Source organism: Atheta coriaria, unplaced genomic scaffold, assembly GCF_025399875.1.
Source record: "Atheta coriaria isolate IRGN ID8LTWV9N9 unplaced genomic scaffold, Caltech_Dcor_3.1 hic_scaffold_4_pilon, whole genome shotgun sequence".
NCBI classification, from domain to species: domain Eukaryota; kingdom Metazoa; phylum Arthropoda; class Insecta; order Coleoptera; family Staphylinidae; genus Dalotia; species Dalotia coriaria.
In genome coordinates, this window is record NW_027045446.1 from 3,948,918 (window position 1) to 3,967,387 (window position 18,470).

General features: G+C 36.7%; 1 protein-coding gene across 3 annotated transcripts; it reads right to left on the bottom strand.

Annotated features, from left to right (window-relative positions):
• Positions 1-3,617: 3,617 nt before the first annotated feature.
• Positions 3,618-18,019, bottom strand: sim (bHLH transcription factor single-minded). Of its 3 annotated transcripts, none has more exons than XM_065300509.1 (8): positions 17,714-18,019; positions 7,817-8,026; positions 7,579-7,754; positions 7,300-7,512; positions 6,005-6,204; positions 5,776-5,882; positions 5,186-5,333; positions 3,618-5,104 (listed from the first exon to the last, which is right to left on the bottom strand). In XM_065300509.1, coding segments are annotated over exons 1-8 (1,980 nt in total). In that variant the 5' UTR covers positions 17,715-18,019; the 3' UTR covers positions 3,618-4,179. The 3 variants fall into 3 exon arrangements, with proteins under 3 accessions (XP_065156581.1, XP_065156582.1, XP_065156580.1); XM_065300510.1 differs by having other exon boundaries at positions 17,696-18,019; XM_065300508.1 differs by lacking the exon at positions 17,714-18,019 and adding an exon at positions 11,282-11,536.
• Between the last annotated feature and the right edge of the window lie 451 nt (positions 18,020-18,470).

Consider the following 18,470-nt stretch of genomic DNA (forward strand, 5'->3'; position numbering starts at 1 on the left):
TGTATACTTTTTTCTTAATTTTTTGTTGAAACATTTAATTAAAATAAAAATAAAAATTAAGAAGTATTTTATTTAATTATACAATTTAAACAACTTTTTACCTAACAGCAGCAAGGATATTTCCGGTAAATCTCATTAAGTGAAATGTGCACTTGCATCGAGACTTAAAAGTCAATTATCTCAGGAACTAATAGAGATATACAAAAACCAAAAACACCCAGATGTTCAGCATCAAATCCTAGATAAGATAACATTTAAAAAAACAGAAATATAACATGTGCCTAAAAAATTTTCCGCCGTGATTTTCTCAGAAAGTTATAAAGTTAGAAAAGAACTTTCTTCATTTTGTTCATGCCGTGGTAAGGATCTATAAAATGGCAGATTTAGTTTTTCCATTTTCCAAAGTTGACCAAAGACCACTCAAAAACATCAAGAGGTTTTACACTTGACTCTTTTTGGACTCAAAAAAATTTTTTTAGGCTAGAAGAAATTGGAAAACGCTAATCGATTGAGTTTTCCAAGGGGATGAAAGATATCAAGTCAGTTTTCCGATAACATCATTATTTTGGAAATTGGTGCTAAATTCAAAACTGATCAAATAAAACCACTTCTCCGAATTTCCCCAAACTTTCCCAATTGAAGTAAGACATTGCCAGGATTCCACTAATCCAGGTTTAGTTGCCCTATCTTAATTTGTTTTCAAGTTATTAATCATTTTTAATTATTACATAAGTGTTGATAAGTGACAATTTTAACATGTAATATAATATGAAATTTATGTATATATACGAATATGTAAACCGTTTTTCTCTATCAATAATGGTTGTCAATTTTTAAATGGAATTTAAGGGCAGTTTTAAAAGGGGCAGAAGATTGAAAAATTTTGTGTTGTGTAGAGGTGTTCTAGAGCTTTAACATGGGTATAAAAAATCAAAATAAAAACAATTACTTCAGATGATACAGAGTGCTTTCCATACTATGTTTTCATATTTTGTGAAAAATGTAAATTTTTAAAGGGCATTTACAAGGAATAAGAAGATCTAAAACAGTTAATTAGTTCAAAAGGTACTGGGTGTTTTCCATACCATATTTACATACTCAGAGCATATTCAGAAGGGCTAGGGGGTTGCAAATGTATGCATCATGTAAGAGAACTCTCTAACTCAAACATGTCGGTGAGAAACTGTAAAAAAGACTATTAGTTCGCGAGATATAGCGTGTTCTTTTGCAAACCACAACCAAAACGAAATTTTCCAGTAGTACGATAAATCTCTGGCAAAAGCAACGTGCCGAAACCAGGGATTGAACCATAGGCCTTTTCATCTTCAGTCTAACGCACTCTCAACTGAGCTACTTGGGCTTACTGACAAGTGATTGCTGCAATTGTACTACACAAATCATTGTTTTCAAACAAATAAGAAATTTCTAATTCTAAACTACATTTTAAATAAAAGACACTCAAATTATTTTGGAGTGATATAGGATGGCAGAACGGTACAGTATGCTTGTAAATTTTTGAAAAATGCCAATTTTAAAAGTCATTCTAGGGCACTTCCAAGGGATTTAGAGGGTTTAATCCATCTATAAACAGAATAACAGAATTTTTATAGTTTCTGTCATTCAATACTTTCACTCACACATCACAACATGCACGATTGAATAATCAAATAGTCGAATTAAAATAATACTTTTAAGGTCATTCCGAGATGTCGCTAGGATGTCCTCTTTGACTAAAAATATTCCAGCGAGTTTACCACATCGTTCTTGTAATGTTATGTAAACACTGGCTATCGCAGTTGCGGATTTTATCATTTCACGCTTGTAATGTCACGTGAATCAATTTACAATAACAAAAGTAAAGAATATGTGAATGAATTTACTATTTTATCATAAATTAATTCATTATATTATGTGATTTGCGCTCTGTCACTATCCCAATAGTAATCGAAAAAACAAGATCAAGCATTTTTTGTTTATGATTTATGTTCGATCCGATTTATTTTTCCGATTTGAATATCGTTTCAACAGAATTTCATCGACTTTCAATCAGAAAAGACCTTTAAAAAAGTCCAATAAACTAACAAAACTTTAAATAAGTTAATTTGTTCAGGAGACACAGTGTTTTCAACACTTTAAAAGTCGATGGAAAAAGTATACAGGTTGCAAAGGGTTTCTTAAAATATATATTACCTATTAGTAGCACTGCTACTAGAAAAATTCGTTTTCCATCCGGTGACCACTCAGCAATTACTTGAATCCCTTCCTGTATAGACATGTTGTCGATTATCCTGCATAATTTACGAGCTCTAAATAATCCATTGTATTATGAGCATGATTCGAGATAAGTGGGTGACAAACGCATCGACCGCCTCCGAAATACGCGAAGCATGGCGATGATTCTTTTGTCGTCGCGCGAGTGCCACTCGAAAAGGGCCTACAATCGCAAAAAAAAAACACACGTATACACACTCACAGCAGCACCCGCTTACGGCGGCCCCCGGCTTTAGCTTCCGTCCTCTGCGCGCCGCCCCTCAAATGCCGTCGCTGTCGAGTTGTCGCCATCGGAGCGCCAACTCTAAAGCGTAATTGGTATAAAATCTTTATACAAACATATCAGATGGATGAAGTGTACGTAAAATGAGCGAGGGCGTGCCGTCGCCCTGGAAACGTCGACTGCCGCCCGCCACGTGGCCGCGTTCGCCTCACGCCGCCGCCCCCACTTCTTCCGCCACGCACCCTTTAACTATTAAAATCCAGTTCGATATTTTTGTTGTTTCAATGTGCACATCTGGAAAGGCTCAAGCATTCTATTTTCCACCCAACTATTTATCAGTAATATAAATATAGCTGTAACAAAGATATTCGAAAACATGTGTTGCAGATGGACTTTCCCTGCAATTTTAGGTATTTACATACATCCAATTTGAAGGTGTCCAGATACGGGTATTAAACGTGTAACAATAACATCACGCCGACTGTAGCGCAACATCTGTCAGAGGGTGGTAAACTGAAGGAAATCCCAAGATATGCTTTTGCGCGCAAGATGTTTCTGCCACGTGAAATCCCATCTTTGAATTATACCTCCCCGATAAGTAGCCACAAATCGCCGGGCGCGTTTATGAGCTTAACTTATTTTACTGGCGAAAAATCCCACTTTACAACGCTCAACTTGTAAACAAAGTTTCCAATAAACTACTGTATTCGCATTTAATCGAAATACATTACAATAAATCTAAAAAAAAAAATATATATTTTTAATAATTCATAGAGATACTCGTAATTAAAATGTGTTTAATTTATCCTAAACACCCTTTGCAAATAATTAGACAACAAACCAAAGTGTGCCACCCATCAGGGGGTACGTTTAATGAGAGTGTGACTTCTAACAATTCATAATAGTTGAAGTTAAACGAAACCAAAAGCCCGAATTCATTTAACATCAAATTATTGAAATATAGACCCTGCTTTGGCATCAACCCCTCCTGAAACAAACGCACCCTCCCGAATCTCGCCCCAATTTGCACCCAGAGGAACAATTGCATCGAGAAACTTGCACGGCAGTTAACTAAACGTGTAAACTAAGCTGATTATCACGAATGGAAGTGTACATAGCGGTATTTCTATTTTAATCATTTAATCATCGTAATTAATTAGATTTTTTTGAGAGTATTTACATGCTTTACATAGTTCATATATAATATTTTAAATAGTGGTCATACATCTTATGCTATCACTTAGTTTATCTAAATTCACAGTCTCAAATTATTGTCGCATCTACGTTAACAATTAATTTCATTACTGTTTCGCATTCTGTGCACAGAATCCACCTCGCAATAAATTAAATCAAACGGCAATTGTTTGCATATTTATATATGGCACCGGTATTATCGGGTTTTGAAACAACAAATTAATATAAAAATATATAAAATGGCATTTACAGTTAGAAATACTTTTAGAAAATATTCAAATACACGTCAAATAAAATATGTACAAAATTTGGAATTTCCTCCTCAACTGGCTCTCAACATTCCTATGCAAATTTATTGCGGGAAATTACCCAAAAATATAAAATCTAAAGGTATAATAAATATTCTCTTGCAAATCCTCATCCGCCTCAAAGGTTGATATGATATACATAATACTTTACAATACGTTTCACGTGTTGGCGGCCATTTTGGATTAATGTACATACCCATTCGGTGGGAGATACTGCGCTGGTTCAACGATGACACTCGTATAAGCAGATGTACCTTGTACAGTACCATGATGATGTTTAAAGTCATGCGTATACAAATGTTCATCCAGATTACCCCCACTCGCCTGATTATTATTAAAAGAGTTTACGTTGTTGATATTGTTAAAGGGTGGCTGCTGTTGGTGCGGATGAGGTTGTTGATGATGATGGTGATTATGCATATTATCCTGTTGGCAATACGGATTAATAAAGTGCTCCTGAAGATGGTGTTCGCTCTCTGGACTACTGCAACTGTTCGAGGAAGCACTGTAGGGTCTATTCTGTAGACTGGCACTTTGTGGATGCATTTGCCCTTGCTGTGCCTGTTGATGATGACCAAGTTGATCATGCTCTGCGTAAGTGTAGTACATATCCTGTTGCGGATAGAAAGATTCTTCAGTGTAATTCGTGAGGAAAGAAAACTCCGATTGTGGATAAACCATGTTTGCTGTTGTTGCACCATTGGAGTCACTGAAATCATCGTCTGGTAGTGATGAATTCGGCGGGGTGATAATAGCTGGATGAACAGGAGGTGGTCGAAACTTGGGTGTTGAAGAGTTTCGTACTGTGGATGACTGCATCGGAGATCCGGCATGTGGGGAATGCGAGTGTGAAGATGAGATTTCATCTTTGAATGTGTCCTGGCTCATCGCAAAGGAGTGCTCATCTTTGAACGTGCAGGGTTGGGATGATTTCAACGCGAAGTTTTTGTTGTCCAAAGACGTGTCAAGCTTTGTGTATAACGATGAATGTTCTTCTTTAAACCCGCATGGAGATTGTTTCAGCGCGAAATCTTTCGTGTCATTACTGTAGTCCACCTTGATGGATCCTTGTGATTGATTTAAGACCAAATCTTTCGCTTCCCAATCACTAAATTTAGATTAATTTAAGAATATGGTTATTAGAGATCGACTTTTTTAAATTTTGTTTGTTTGTATCGTGATAATTTACCTTAGGACATAGTTAACTGAAACGATGCAATGCGGGCGTGAAGATCGGGAATTGTGAACGATTGTAGCATAGCTTTGCATCCAGACCCAGCCGCCGCCTTTACACATGAATCGATAATATTTCGACGTCACTTGGCCCTTCAGCAACACTGTAAAACAAATCAGACACCTATTCAAATTCACTGTTTGTACTCAACTCGAAGGTGAAACCAGTATCCGCGTATCGGTTTTCAGTTCTTTTTTGTTTTGTTTTAGTAATAAGAGTGTTCATATAGCTCGTCGCAGTTTGCAGTACATTATCCCTTATCCATGTTTGCGCAGCTATGTTTGCTCTCGCGCTTTTCCTCATCGCACATCACGCCCATCAAAAAGCAACTTCAACGCTTTGGCAAGTAAAATACGAAAGCCACAACTTTCGAACCTTGGCGCGGCGCTGAGGATGACGAACAGCCATCATAAACAATCAACACCAACACGAATTTAATCATCTCGCACTCAAACACTCAAAGCCAACAAATTAAAACTTGATGATAAACTTCACGCCTTTCAGATTTATACGACGAAAAAAACCTGATACAATTTTCTACTTACATTGATGATGTGAGAAACGCATCGAAAATATATCCGTGGCATGAATGTAGTGATAGAGTGTCTTCTCGATGAGATCCTGTGGTTCGTATCCAGTGAGCTGTGCCACCCTGCAACACACAACAAACACAATTAAGAACACCCTCAACCATCATGTAATTTTACGCTCATGGGAAGCGCCGCACTGGTGCATATCAAACAAAAAACACAAGTGGTGTAAAAATCGTCTCACCTAGCGTCGAGAAAAATCAGTTTCAGGTCCAAACTGGCGCGGAACATGAACATATTCGTGTGTAGTTTGATTTCGGTGATGGCGCTCAAAGGCAACGAGTGTCCGACGGCAACCAATCCCAAATTTGAATATGTATTCTCATATTGCGGCAAATGCGACGTGTACTGCTTTATCTTCAGATAACCAGAGAAGTGTATCACCTGAAGTTGAAAAATTATAAGAAAAAGGTTTAAAAACTAGTAGAAAACGAATGTAAATGAGATCCTGTATGCGCATATGTCACGCCAGTGATTAATTCCACCTTTTCTTTCTCTTTCATCTTTTGTAGTTTGTGTGGTGTGTATTGAGCTCGTACGACGATTTTATTAGGCGTAACTCTAGCTCGCTGGAGCGAGAGCATGAAAATTCATGGAGCGCGAGCATGTAGGTACATAATAAACTCAAGTCGCTGGTTGGTTGGTTAATGAATTAATAGTCACTTATGTGCATTAAAATGCACGCCTTTCGCGAGTTAATCAGGCAAACAAAGCACCGCGGAGCATACACCACACGTGTATGTTTTGTTTGTGTGTGTGTGCGTGTGTTGACTGTTGACTTGAGAAGATTTATTTGCATTTGCGTTTGACTTTGCAGGCGTGCGCGTGGTTTAATTGATGTTAATGGTGTTAATTAAAACAGTAGGTATGCCTATTAGTTGGATCATAAAAAGATTAAAGGCACCGCAAATTCCACCACAACATTTCAAATAATATATTGCCATTAATGCAAGCATATTTATTGAAATTTAAACACAAAAATTTTAAAAAACGCAAAAAATATTTTTTGAATTTCCATGAAGTGTGTTTTAAAATAATTAGAAACAATACCCATACGACAGTTGTTTTGAACGTGCATCATATGCCGTTCCATTGCATTTGTTTCACAATCGAAGCATAAACGACCATTGAAGCACGTTGAAAGCCTGAAATTGTTGGTGGTTGCATTGTGGTAGAATCGGGCGCGTTGTCGCGCATAAATTTCACGTATTACGTATTACATATACTCAGTGTGCGCAAACCCCGCGTCGCGAACATGCAACACCTGGCGGGGACGATGGCGCGAACGAGAGAGCGATCCCCGGTTTGTTGATTGCGCGAAAAACCTTGACTTGCTCACGTACTTTTCCTATTATCCCGATTATCGCTTTTCTATGCCCGCACACCGGACGAAATCGTAATTACAATCACCATCAAGTAATACACAAGTAGCGTGTCTAATGTAAACAAATATGCAAATGAATTTAGCAGAAAACTTACTTTGAAACCGCCGTTGGTGAGTCCAGCATTGCGTTTCGCCAACACACATTTCATACGTAGAAAAAAAGCGCGCTCGGATTCGTAGTCCTGTTGTTCTGGGGATCCTGGAGGGAGAGGATTCAATACAGCCGATGATGGTGTGAGGACAGCTTGCATTTCATCATGATCCGCGGGATGGATGTATTCAAAAATACTATTACCAGTTAGATCCACCTTAAGACACACAAAACAAAAGATAAATAATTATGAAATTATTTTATTTTATTTTTGATGACTTACCTGTGGTAAACCTAAATGTACACTCACAGTCTCAGATATGTACATGATTTTCCCATCGGGAGCGACGACGAAAATGAATCCATCCATAGTTTGCAGTAGATGATAAGCCAACTCTTTTATAATATTTCCGCGGGGATTAACAACTGGCGGAGAAGATCCCCAGGCATTTCCCAAACCTAAATATTATAAAATTGTTTAATTAACGTGTTAAATTTTAATTTTTTTTCTTATTTCTTACCATCTGGAAAAACTTGGCGCATTTTCAGATAGGATGTGGTTAATCGTATCACTGATGCTTTGTCTAGTTGTGCTGTGGTGGCGGCCGGAAGTGGTAATAGTTTCGCCAACTCCAGAAACTCGGCGTTTTCCTTCTCGCGTCGCGAACGCGCCGCATTCTTGCTTTTTTCCTTCATCGCGTGTTGGTTTATTTGCGCCGCGATGGATACCACTGTAAGCAAAAATAAAAAACAAAATTAAAATAATTGCGGATGAAGATGAAAATTCTCAAGATGACACTTTATATATTTAAATTTATGCGCTCTTGACATCGCCGTCAAAATGGCGACCAAAGTCAAGCATCTGAAGCACCCCTTTTCTCATTCGATGAATAAATTTATTTTTAGCGAAGGATTCAAGTGGTACTTTTTGGTTTTAGAATTTGCTTGTTAAAATTGTTGAATTTAATGATGTACTTCATTAGTAGTCAACATACTTTTGTTGTGAATGTGTTTTCCACCCCGGGAAGATGGATATTTCATAGTTTATAATCACAAAAAAACACAACACGATTCACAACTTGCACGTTTTTGGAAATTCCGTCACCTGTTCGCCACCTTGTCGCGTTTACGTCTGACTGGCCACAGCAGACACCTTAACGTATTTATTTACAGCATTTGGGGGTGTGTTGCACCTTCACTTCACCATCAACCACCTTACACTACGTCTCATAGAAGGAAACAAGTGCTACAATCGCCAAAATAAAATATTCAACAATATTCAACAGTTTTGCAATACAAATTGATTTCATTTACCTGTTTGGTTGCTTGTAGGAATAAGGTGGGACCAAAATCGTGTGCACACACCTGGTTGGAAATTTCGAACGTGAGGGTTGATTTGCACCCTCCAACTATATTTTTAAACACGCCCCAAAAAATCTCTCTCTACTACTGGGTAGGTGTAAATAAATAAAGTATTATTTTTTGTTCACGGAAATAAATTTTAATTAAACCGATATGCGATGAACCGATATGATGTAGGTGAAGATAGGGCATTGTTTACCGATTCGATGCACCACTCAACGCGTTGCAAAGTTTTCGCGGAAAACTTTTCGCACGCGGTGCAAATTACAAGTTCGCATGTTACGCGTCGTAAATTCAAGCTGCGAATGTGTTCAAAGAACTTACACTTGTTCTTCAACTTAAACTTGTACTTGTGTACTGGATATATATTAATATCATGTTTAAAAATCAATTGCGCCCGCCCGGAAAATCCAAACATTTGGTATCGATTAGTAGGTGTCGTAAATCGGTAGAAATTTGAATTTTATCATTGCCAGATGAGAGCAAGATGTTCGGGCGGTTCCCACACTTGCCAAAAACATCCAGCAGGTTTATTGCACCTGATTATTGTCGGGGCAATGACAATAAATCGTAAAATGCGCCATAACACAACAAGTGATTCAAGTGATTGAAGTTTTCGACCTGAACGTGGGAAGTGCACATAGAAATATAGAAATATTAAACAAAGTTATATTTTGTAACATTTAAATTGTTGTTTAAAATATGAAATTGGTTCGTTAGTGATTACTTTGTAATAATTCGTGCTTTTGCTGCTTATTTCCTTAAACTCGTTAGGTTTTACGCGCAATTTATTCCAGCGATAATAAATTATTACAAAACGTGTTAAAAACTAACATTTTAAACGATTTAAATGATTCAAAAATAATGTCGAAGTTGTGTGTTAACTCAATTATTATTTTTCTAAAATCTGCAAAATTTTGTATGTTGATTTTTCATCAATATGAGCAGTAAAAATCAATATTTACACGTATTTATTTTGGTAACTTTTTCGAACTATACGTATAAATTTCAACCATCAAAATAAACAAAACTCCTCGCACCAACCCGCTCTCTCTGTGTTTACGAGACTCGGGAAGTGACAACGAAAGTTCCAAGTCAAACCTTTGCTCAAAATCATAATCCACATTATTTATGCGTGAACGCGCGTGCCCTTATCCAACTTGTGTGCCCTGTGCGACTTCCCACACTCTGTGCTTCCTCCGTTTCGGTTTCCAACGATGCTCCTCCACCGATGAATTGAAATCGACAAAAAAAAGTTCATCATCATCCGACGGACGAAAGCGCACGTTTTGGCATTTGCTCGCGAACGACTTTTATTATAATTACACGTTCAGTGAACGCTTGTTTGTAAGTGCACGTTGCTCAATTGGTAACTCATTGAGGGATTCACGTACCGATTTATGACACCGACACCGTACGCGTCCTTCACGAGTATCCCTCGGCGTGAGGAAGGAAGTAAGCGTGGGTAAAATAGGCATAGAATGGAGCTTTGAGCTTTCGGAAGCTCGCCAGTTCGTGATGTTCGCTTGTAGTTGCAATTTTCTCACGTTTATTGCACTTTTGCTTTCGAAGTGACACCGCATAGCGTGAGAATGAAATATTTTGTAAATAAATAAATTATAAACTTGTAAAACGAAATATTAATTAATCAGACATTTGCAAAGCAAAAAGAGTTGATAAATATAAAATTAATTCGTCGTAATTCTTGCTTTTGTAGCGATAAAACAAAGATTGTAAAATAATACAGCAGCCAGGCAAGAATCCCAGGAAATTATAGAAAACTTAATTCGATATTTTTCTCTCGGGTGGTGTTGATGAACCCAAAGCTACGAGATGGAATTTTGTCGTTCTAAGCTTTATTACAACATTAAAGACATTAACAGTAACGGCACGATTTCACGATTTACGAGCGTGTTTTTTCAACAAAGCAATAACTCTCCTCAAATCAAATCAAACAATACGTTAAAATTTTACGAATTGTTGAATGACAAATTTTTGAAATGCAAGAGAAAAGTGTGTGTATGTGTGTTTATTGTACGTTTATTAGTGTTAACTCAAGTGCAGACTTCTCGAATGCTCTTTTGTTATTCGTGTTCGCCGTTCGATTAATTGTTTTGACAATTAATCAAGCGCTGGAACAAAGTGCGCGATTTGTGCTTAATCAGCGATTGTTTCGCGCATTTTTCTACACCCAATCCGGGCACAATTAGAAAGTAAACAATGAATCATTACGTGTTGAAAACCATAACAATTAGTGATTAATTTGATCATCGATGATCTAAATTCTTCTCGAATGAAGTGGTAAAATTTTTTAAATAAAAATTGACGTCAGCAGGTGAATTTAAGCATTGAAACGCGTTGTTTACGTTAAGTTTTTGAAATTAAAGGAATTTATCATTAAAATCGAATTTTAAAACATAAATTTACGATTCTTTCCCGTAAAATTCAAGTAATAAAATAATTAATTCTATAATTACTCAGAAAAATTGTTATCTGCACAATTTCTAAACAATTAAAACCAGAATTCGATGTAAAAACGACAAAAATACAAAAAAAATGAAAAATGATTTGATACACTTGTTAAAACAAGACTTTTTGAGCTGCTTAAAGTGTTAAATGATTACCTTGTGACATGATATCCTCCTCCAACATGGCGTCCGTGAACAGAGTCATTCGTACGGCGCAGAGTTTGTAGTAAAACACAAGAAAACACGCGAAATCAAGGCGTGGTATCTAACACCCACGCAAAACCGTCCAAGAAATCACACAGCAAACAACCGCACTTAAAATTGTGGACTATATAATTTATAAAGTACAATTCGTTGAGTGGCTTGAACCCTGAGAAAATATTACGACGCACGTGCGAGGAACGCGACGGCTCCGCGTAATATATGAGTAATGAGCACATGAGCGCGTTTTGTGACGGTTTTGAGTCGCCGTCGCCGCCAGAGTGTCACAAGTCTCGAATCTCGCAACCGGCGAAGAAATAATAACAATGTACTATTTATATAATATCTTTAACAGCATTGTAACGGCATAGTAGTGGGTGGAGCAAATCTTGTTTAATTCTCGAAACGTAAATAATTTCAAGCTTTTTGTTTTTTATTGTTTACAAACAGTCGGCGTTTAGTGCAATGACTAATTGGCAAAAGTTGAAAGTGCAATGAACGGTTAAGTTCATTGTGTTTGTGTGAACCAATATTGGTCAATCGGTCATATGCAATTCCAACCTCAAGTTCATGACCCAAACACTCGAAAATGTATTACTACTAAGTGCTAATCAATTATCACTACAATTATCACGTAAAAATGTGTTTTTCTCGCGTTTTGTTATTTTAAAGGTTTAGTTTTTAAATAATATGATAAGTGTATTGACGAAAATTCAAAAATAACAAAAGTAATAAGCCTGAGTGCCCTCGACGAGGAGAATTTGAATGCGCCCTTTGTTTCTGCGCGTTTGTGCAACGCACGCACGTCCAGAACGCATGCACGCCCTCTCCTAGTGTTATTTCTTTTTTGGGGTGATGTACGACTCAATGTTGGTCGTGTTAATCCCGGATATACCAGCACTTAAGGGCTTTAACGCACACGCTGCCTGCAAGTGGGAGCTATCGGTTAGGATTTACAAATTGAATAACAAGATTTTCTATCCACTTGGACTTAAAACTGTTTAAAACGTGTTTTAAAATGTAAAAAATTAAAACAAAAAAGAATATAAATTTAAACTGGTTTTTCTGTAACATAAATTTTACTTTTTTGGGTGAAGGAAAGAAAGACACTTGAAATATTATATTATGTGATTGTTTGTAATTCCATCACGCCTAGTTTGCTTTTAGTGTCTTGAGCGCTTCATATTTCATCCCCGCGCGCGACATTTTCGGCGTTTCCATATTCCATGCAAATCTCCGCGTCGCGCAAATACTGAAATATGTGCGCTTTGTCTGCTCAAACAGCGAGGGTGCGCGCGTGGATTACGCCGAATGGAAAGACGACAACGAGCGTCGTCCACTTGTTTCACTGTTACATTTGTTGAATGCGTGCGAACGCGTAAATCCGTTCGGCAAACTTTGGAATAATGTGCTCTCCATCGGGTCGGCATTAAACAAAAGTGCATTAAACTGATTTGCACGATCGAAGGAACATTGAATGAACTATGTTGCACATGTTGTAATTTATAATTGTAACCATTATGACCGTGATAAAAGTGGCTACGTGCAGCGCGCCAATGACCACTAAAAATAACAATGCAATGTGTTTAGTGTCGAACGTTTATATTTAACAAACAAATTATTATTTATAAATAAATTAAACTCAAATATTTTTTAAATAAAAATTTATCCTTTTTTTTCTTAAATTTTATTTTTTATTGGCGAACCAGATTAATATGTAAGTTCTAAGAATTTGCCAGACCCCGAAGATATCCACAGACTTTTGTCTGGTTGACCCATGCGTATAATGCACAAAATACAAAGAGGCATAGAAGGTCTTTACAGCGGCGTGTGATATCCGATGTGTTTTATAATCAACGTAACGAAATGTGTCGCAAGTCGTACACGCTGGTCGCGCGAGGCTGAACTTAGAAACACATCGCCACATCAGTAAACTCTGAAGAATTCTTTCTGTCGCCGACTCCATCATCAACACCGACGCGAAATCGATTTCGCGGCGTGCATTTTTCGTCATTCCGCGCACAACTTGAGCGTGTGCAGCACAAAAAGCAAAACACAAAAACTCACAACACTTCACAAGTAAAATTATGCAACGATAAATATAACAATTAAAACTTGTCGTGTCAAATCTTTTATCCCGTAGACAAAACAAAACATATCCGAATCGATTTTTACACCCACAAGTGCCCCTTTTTTACTCATGTTGTGCTTCCAACTAAAGCTCAAGTATAAAAATCTCGTCGCATTTCTTTGTTTATGTTTTACGTTTTTTTTTTCTTGCTTGTGTTTTACGACTGTGCGCGCACTCTGCGTCTCATTTTTCGCCGGAGAGCTTTAACATTCTCTTTAACAAGAAACAACTCGGTAGTCTTTCCTCCAAACCACAAACTAAATCAGTCGATGGCGCGCGCACGGTTCATAACTCTCTTTTGTCATGCGACTCCGACGCACATAAAGAATATCAGGCTTTCATTCATAAACTTTTGCCAATATCGCGAGACTGTAACACACATAGCATAACCTTAAACATAAACCTATTTATATAAAACCTTGAAGGTATGCAACCAAATAAACGTGATTTTCGTACCAGTTTGCTACCTATCCTAACAAAAGCCCCGGGAGTCGTCCCTCCTAAATATAAAAACGATGTATTTAACAAAAAAAAAGGACGTGCTCACTGAAACCCGCCGAAAACGGCATTCTGTCACGCACGCGATCATTAGCACCCTTAAAAGTTGCACCCTCCATCGACAAACGCACGCACTTTGACGTCACTGCTGAGACACGTGATCTATTCATCTTTGATCATGGTTAGATGCACGTTGTTAATTTTTTCCGTTTGACAAGCAGAATAAACCTCCACAAAAACAATTTCTTGATTTAAAAACATCTAGGTATAGGTAGAATTTGAAATAAGTGGGAGGGTATGTGAAAAAAGCTCTGAAAAGCATTAAAACCAAAACGCAAAACAAAGCGGCTATTAAATTTGCCCGCCGGCGCGATGCAGACGCTCAATTCATTCATGTGCCAGTGACGCGCAAATAATGAGGACGCGTGTCGTCCTTTTGTCCTTTGCGCCACGCTCAAGGGGCTGCAAACTGACTTGAAACGACTTCTAATATGATTTCGCACGAAAAACACTCCGGTGTGCACAGTTGGTTGCATAGCTTATTGAGGTACCTACTAAACGGAGGTTATGTTATTTTACTGGGTGGCATTTCTAATAAAAACGAACGTATTAGTGTACATGGATTGTTTGCCACCGCGGTCACTTTGTTCTCATCAAATGACAAAATGGTACATTACATTTGCGATTTTCCGCCCGATTCAAATTACATTCATTTGGTACCAAACATTAATTCGACACATTTACGCTTCGATCCCTGTTGTAGCTTCTAGAACAATAGAATTACGCATTGAGTACTTACACATTATGTATTTACGCAACTTAGCCAACATGCGACGAACAAATTAAGAACATATGTACACAAAATTACGTTTTTTTTTGCAACTTTTGATTTGCGTTAAATTTGCTTGGAACAATTTTCTCGAAAAAATAAAAATTTAAAATCATGAATTATTGGTTAATAACACGGTTTGTGGCGTGAAGTGAAGTGAAAAAGTAACTAAACGCGTCCACTCCGTCGTATTCAATAATAAAAAATGTTTTTTATTGCGCCGAGGCGGGCTGGAGCCCTTCGTCTTGTTCAAATATAATAAGAAATTACCCGATACCCTTCGTTCCGGACCCGACGACTAAAATACTCGAAACATGAGCTCCAACTCTCTACTGAACTGGTTTCCATACATTTGTTTTTATGTTTCTTCACATTCACACAAACAATGCCAGTGAATTATTATTTCGTTTCTGTTGATATTAATTTATACACTCGACATTTTCTGTTTCAGAATTGAGCTAATCCGCCATACATAAAAGCATTAACCGTCGCAAGTCTTCCAGTGCACTTCCAGCCCCTCGAATTGCTTCCTTTCCAAATCATTACAACTCAAATTGGATTCCTAACCGCAATCATCATCACGATAACATGTTTATCGCCGCTTTCAAACCGACATAACCTTAGATTATTCGCGTGCATCGTGGTATGCATAATATTTCCTGAATTAAATTTATACCACCAGCATAACTAAAGAATGAAGAGAAAGAAAATTATGCAAACGCTGTTTTCGAAAGCTTTCAACGTTTTTTTCTGGGTTAACACTGATTGCAATCTACATTGTGTTCGCACGTCACCACGTCTTCTATTAATATCAATCAATAGATCTACCGGCTACACCTTCATATTAAATTGATGAAAACTCAAAGCTTCCAGGCCCCGAAAGTGAATCTCATTAGTTTTACCTAAATGCATCATCATCAGATATGATTCATCCAGAAACACATTTAATAAATATTCATAATTTATATAATCATGAATGCTCATCAAAAACATTTAAAACATGTTTAAACATTTATTGCTTGCACGCTTGTATTCATTTGAAACCCAACACCTCACACCTGTGCAGTTAATGTACCTAACTATTATAAAATGTATCGACCTAATCTTTCTTCATGTTTTCCATGTAATCAACTCAATTGAAACGAAACAAAATTAGATTTGTTGAATTATGCAACCCAATACTTAAAAGAAAATTCGTGTGACATGGTACACATGCTTACACAATAAATTACAGTGATATATGCGCACTAAAAACAAAATTTAATTATAAAATATTCTACGCTGGTTTACTTGGATATTTATTACGACGTCAGCAATGAAATGCACTTATTTTGAACTTTATCAACGTGCACGTGATGTCGACACGCGATATTTTCACGCTGGAATTAAAACAACAATAAAATTATACATCATAACCTGCAAAATGTACCTTTACATATCTGCAACCAAACATACACAAGCTACCGCATACATTGTTTTTTTATGTTTTAACGCGTTATTATACATTTATCAAGTGTAACGTAGGTTCTCTTAGTGTTTGAAGACGAGATGAAACTTGATCCACAATTGACACTTGATAATTAGACCACACCGTGTGGTTTTTACGTGATGAGTGCGGGTTAGAGACCACCGGGATAAAAAAATGAATTTGAGCGCGTTTTAAGATTATAAGGGTTGTAGAAGTGATATATATTATAAAACCTACATTAATTAATAGGTACGTATATGTTTATTATAATATTATAAATGCAAAAGTGAGTTTGTTTGTTTGTAACGTTTTCTAACGGAAACTACTCAACCGATTATCAAGAAAATTTGTACGCATATATTCAAAGATATTCCGAGGAACATAAAATACTTCTTGATTGATAATTTTAACTTAAAGGGGGTTAAACTAAGGGATGAAAATTGGTATAGTGATTCAATCATTTTTACTCAAAATACACGGATAAAATCGCTGTAAAAAGCTATTTGTGAGATATTTTAACAATAATTTGTCATTTTTTCCCTTGATTCATTAATAATATGAAAGAAACTTATCTAAATATTATGGTTTCGAGCACATCTGTATCACCATCAATTAACATTCAACTTTTACCAAAACACAGAACGATTAGCAAGACACAGGAACTAAGAGATTAAAATATTAACAAGATTAACTTCTCCGCCTCCCTAGGTAGCGATGTTTTGATGCCTGATGCGTTCCTCATGTGTCAGAAGTCCAAACATGCAAGATTCATCTCTTCTGCACCTCGAACACATTGATATTTTCGTTCATTTTTCTCTCGTCTCACTTTCGAACGTAAACAAATCGTGTTTACACACGTTAAAACGACTTTTATTTTATTTCTTCAAAAAAGAGTCGGTAGCGAGGGAAAAACATAAAATTTGACTACAGATGAAGGTAGAATTTAGGTGAGGCTGGATGGTTTTGTGGGCGGAGAAGGTAAGTTTTACGATTCCAGATGTTTAACTTGCTTCTTGCATCAACAGAGTCAACAGTCCCCGGAACGCAATGCATGGCATATTGGTCTTAGATATTTACTTTAATTAACGCGCAGGTGAGAGAGAACCAGAACATACTCGAATACGATATGTTTGCCAGGCAGCCCGAAATATTATATTTAACAAAATGGCGGACATCAAAATGGTCAAAATACCTATAAGAATAATCGTTTAAAAGTGAGAAAAATGAAGAAAATATGAATTTGTCACAAAAATATCTTCAGAATTCATTGAATTATTCAATAGATTATGATTATGATCTTTTTAGCAATAATTATTACTGCTTAGTGCAGTTATCATTCATTGCAACCATTGCTACGTTAGTTTACCGACGGCAATGGCAAAATACCTATAAATTTCCAGAATATTTCGGAAATGAGTATTAAAAATTTAAATTTACGCTTACCCAATTAATGATCCTTACTTTGTAGTTTTATTAAGATTCACTTTCACAATTGTTTATGCAGAATATTCATGATATAAAATATTTGTCACTAGTTTAAATAATTGTATGCACAATTTGTCTCTGGTGTTCTCAAATGTTTTGAATCACATATCACTGACTGAACTTGTTTGGTTGATAATAGAAGTTACAAGAGTTTTGTCCGAAGTCTTCCGAAGGAACGGCGCGGCGCGATCGCTGGATGTCGGATGCTGGGATGCGGCCTGCTGGCGAGCGCCCGGAGCGGATCTGCGCCTCCTGCCCGGCGCTCCTGCTCTCCCCCGTGGTATGCGAGAGTCGTGCAGCGCACGTTCGCGTCGTCGTCACCTCGAAATCACGCCCTTTCGCGTGCTATTTACATTCAAGCATATGTAGGTATGTTCGTACTTGTTTAAAATTAAATAAATACATTTATTACTTTTACAATTACCTATGTATAGGTAAACTTTCAAGTTTAGAATTATATTTTTGTGTGAATTTTATCTGTCTGTATTTATTATTGATATGAGTAGAAAATTTTAAAGGGTGAATTAATTCAAAATGTTAAAATGATGGATTTTTAACAGCTCTGTTATCTTTTCGAGTAGAATTTTTTTTCTTGCTTTTATTTATTATTTTTTATTATTATTATTTCTATTATTGTTTCGTTTGCAATTTAATCATATTTATTTTTTATTGAATTATCGTCGATATTATTTATTTCCATTTTAGGTACCTATATATCGTGTAGTGTTACCTA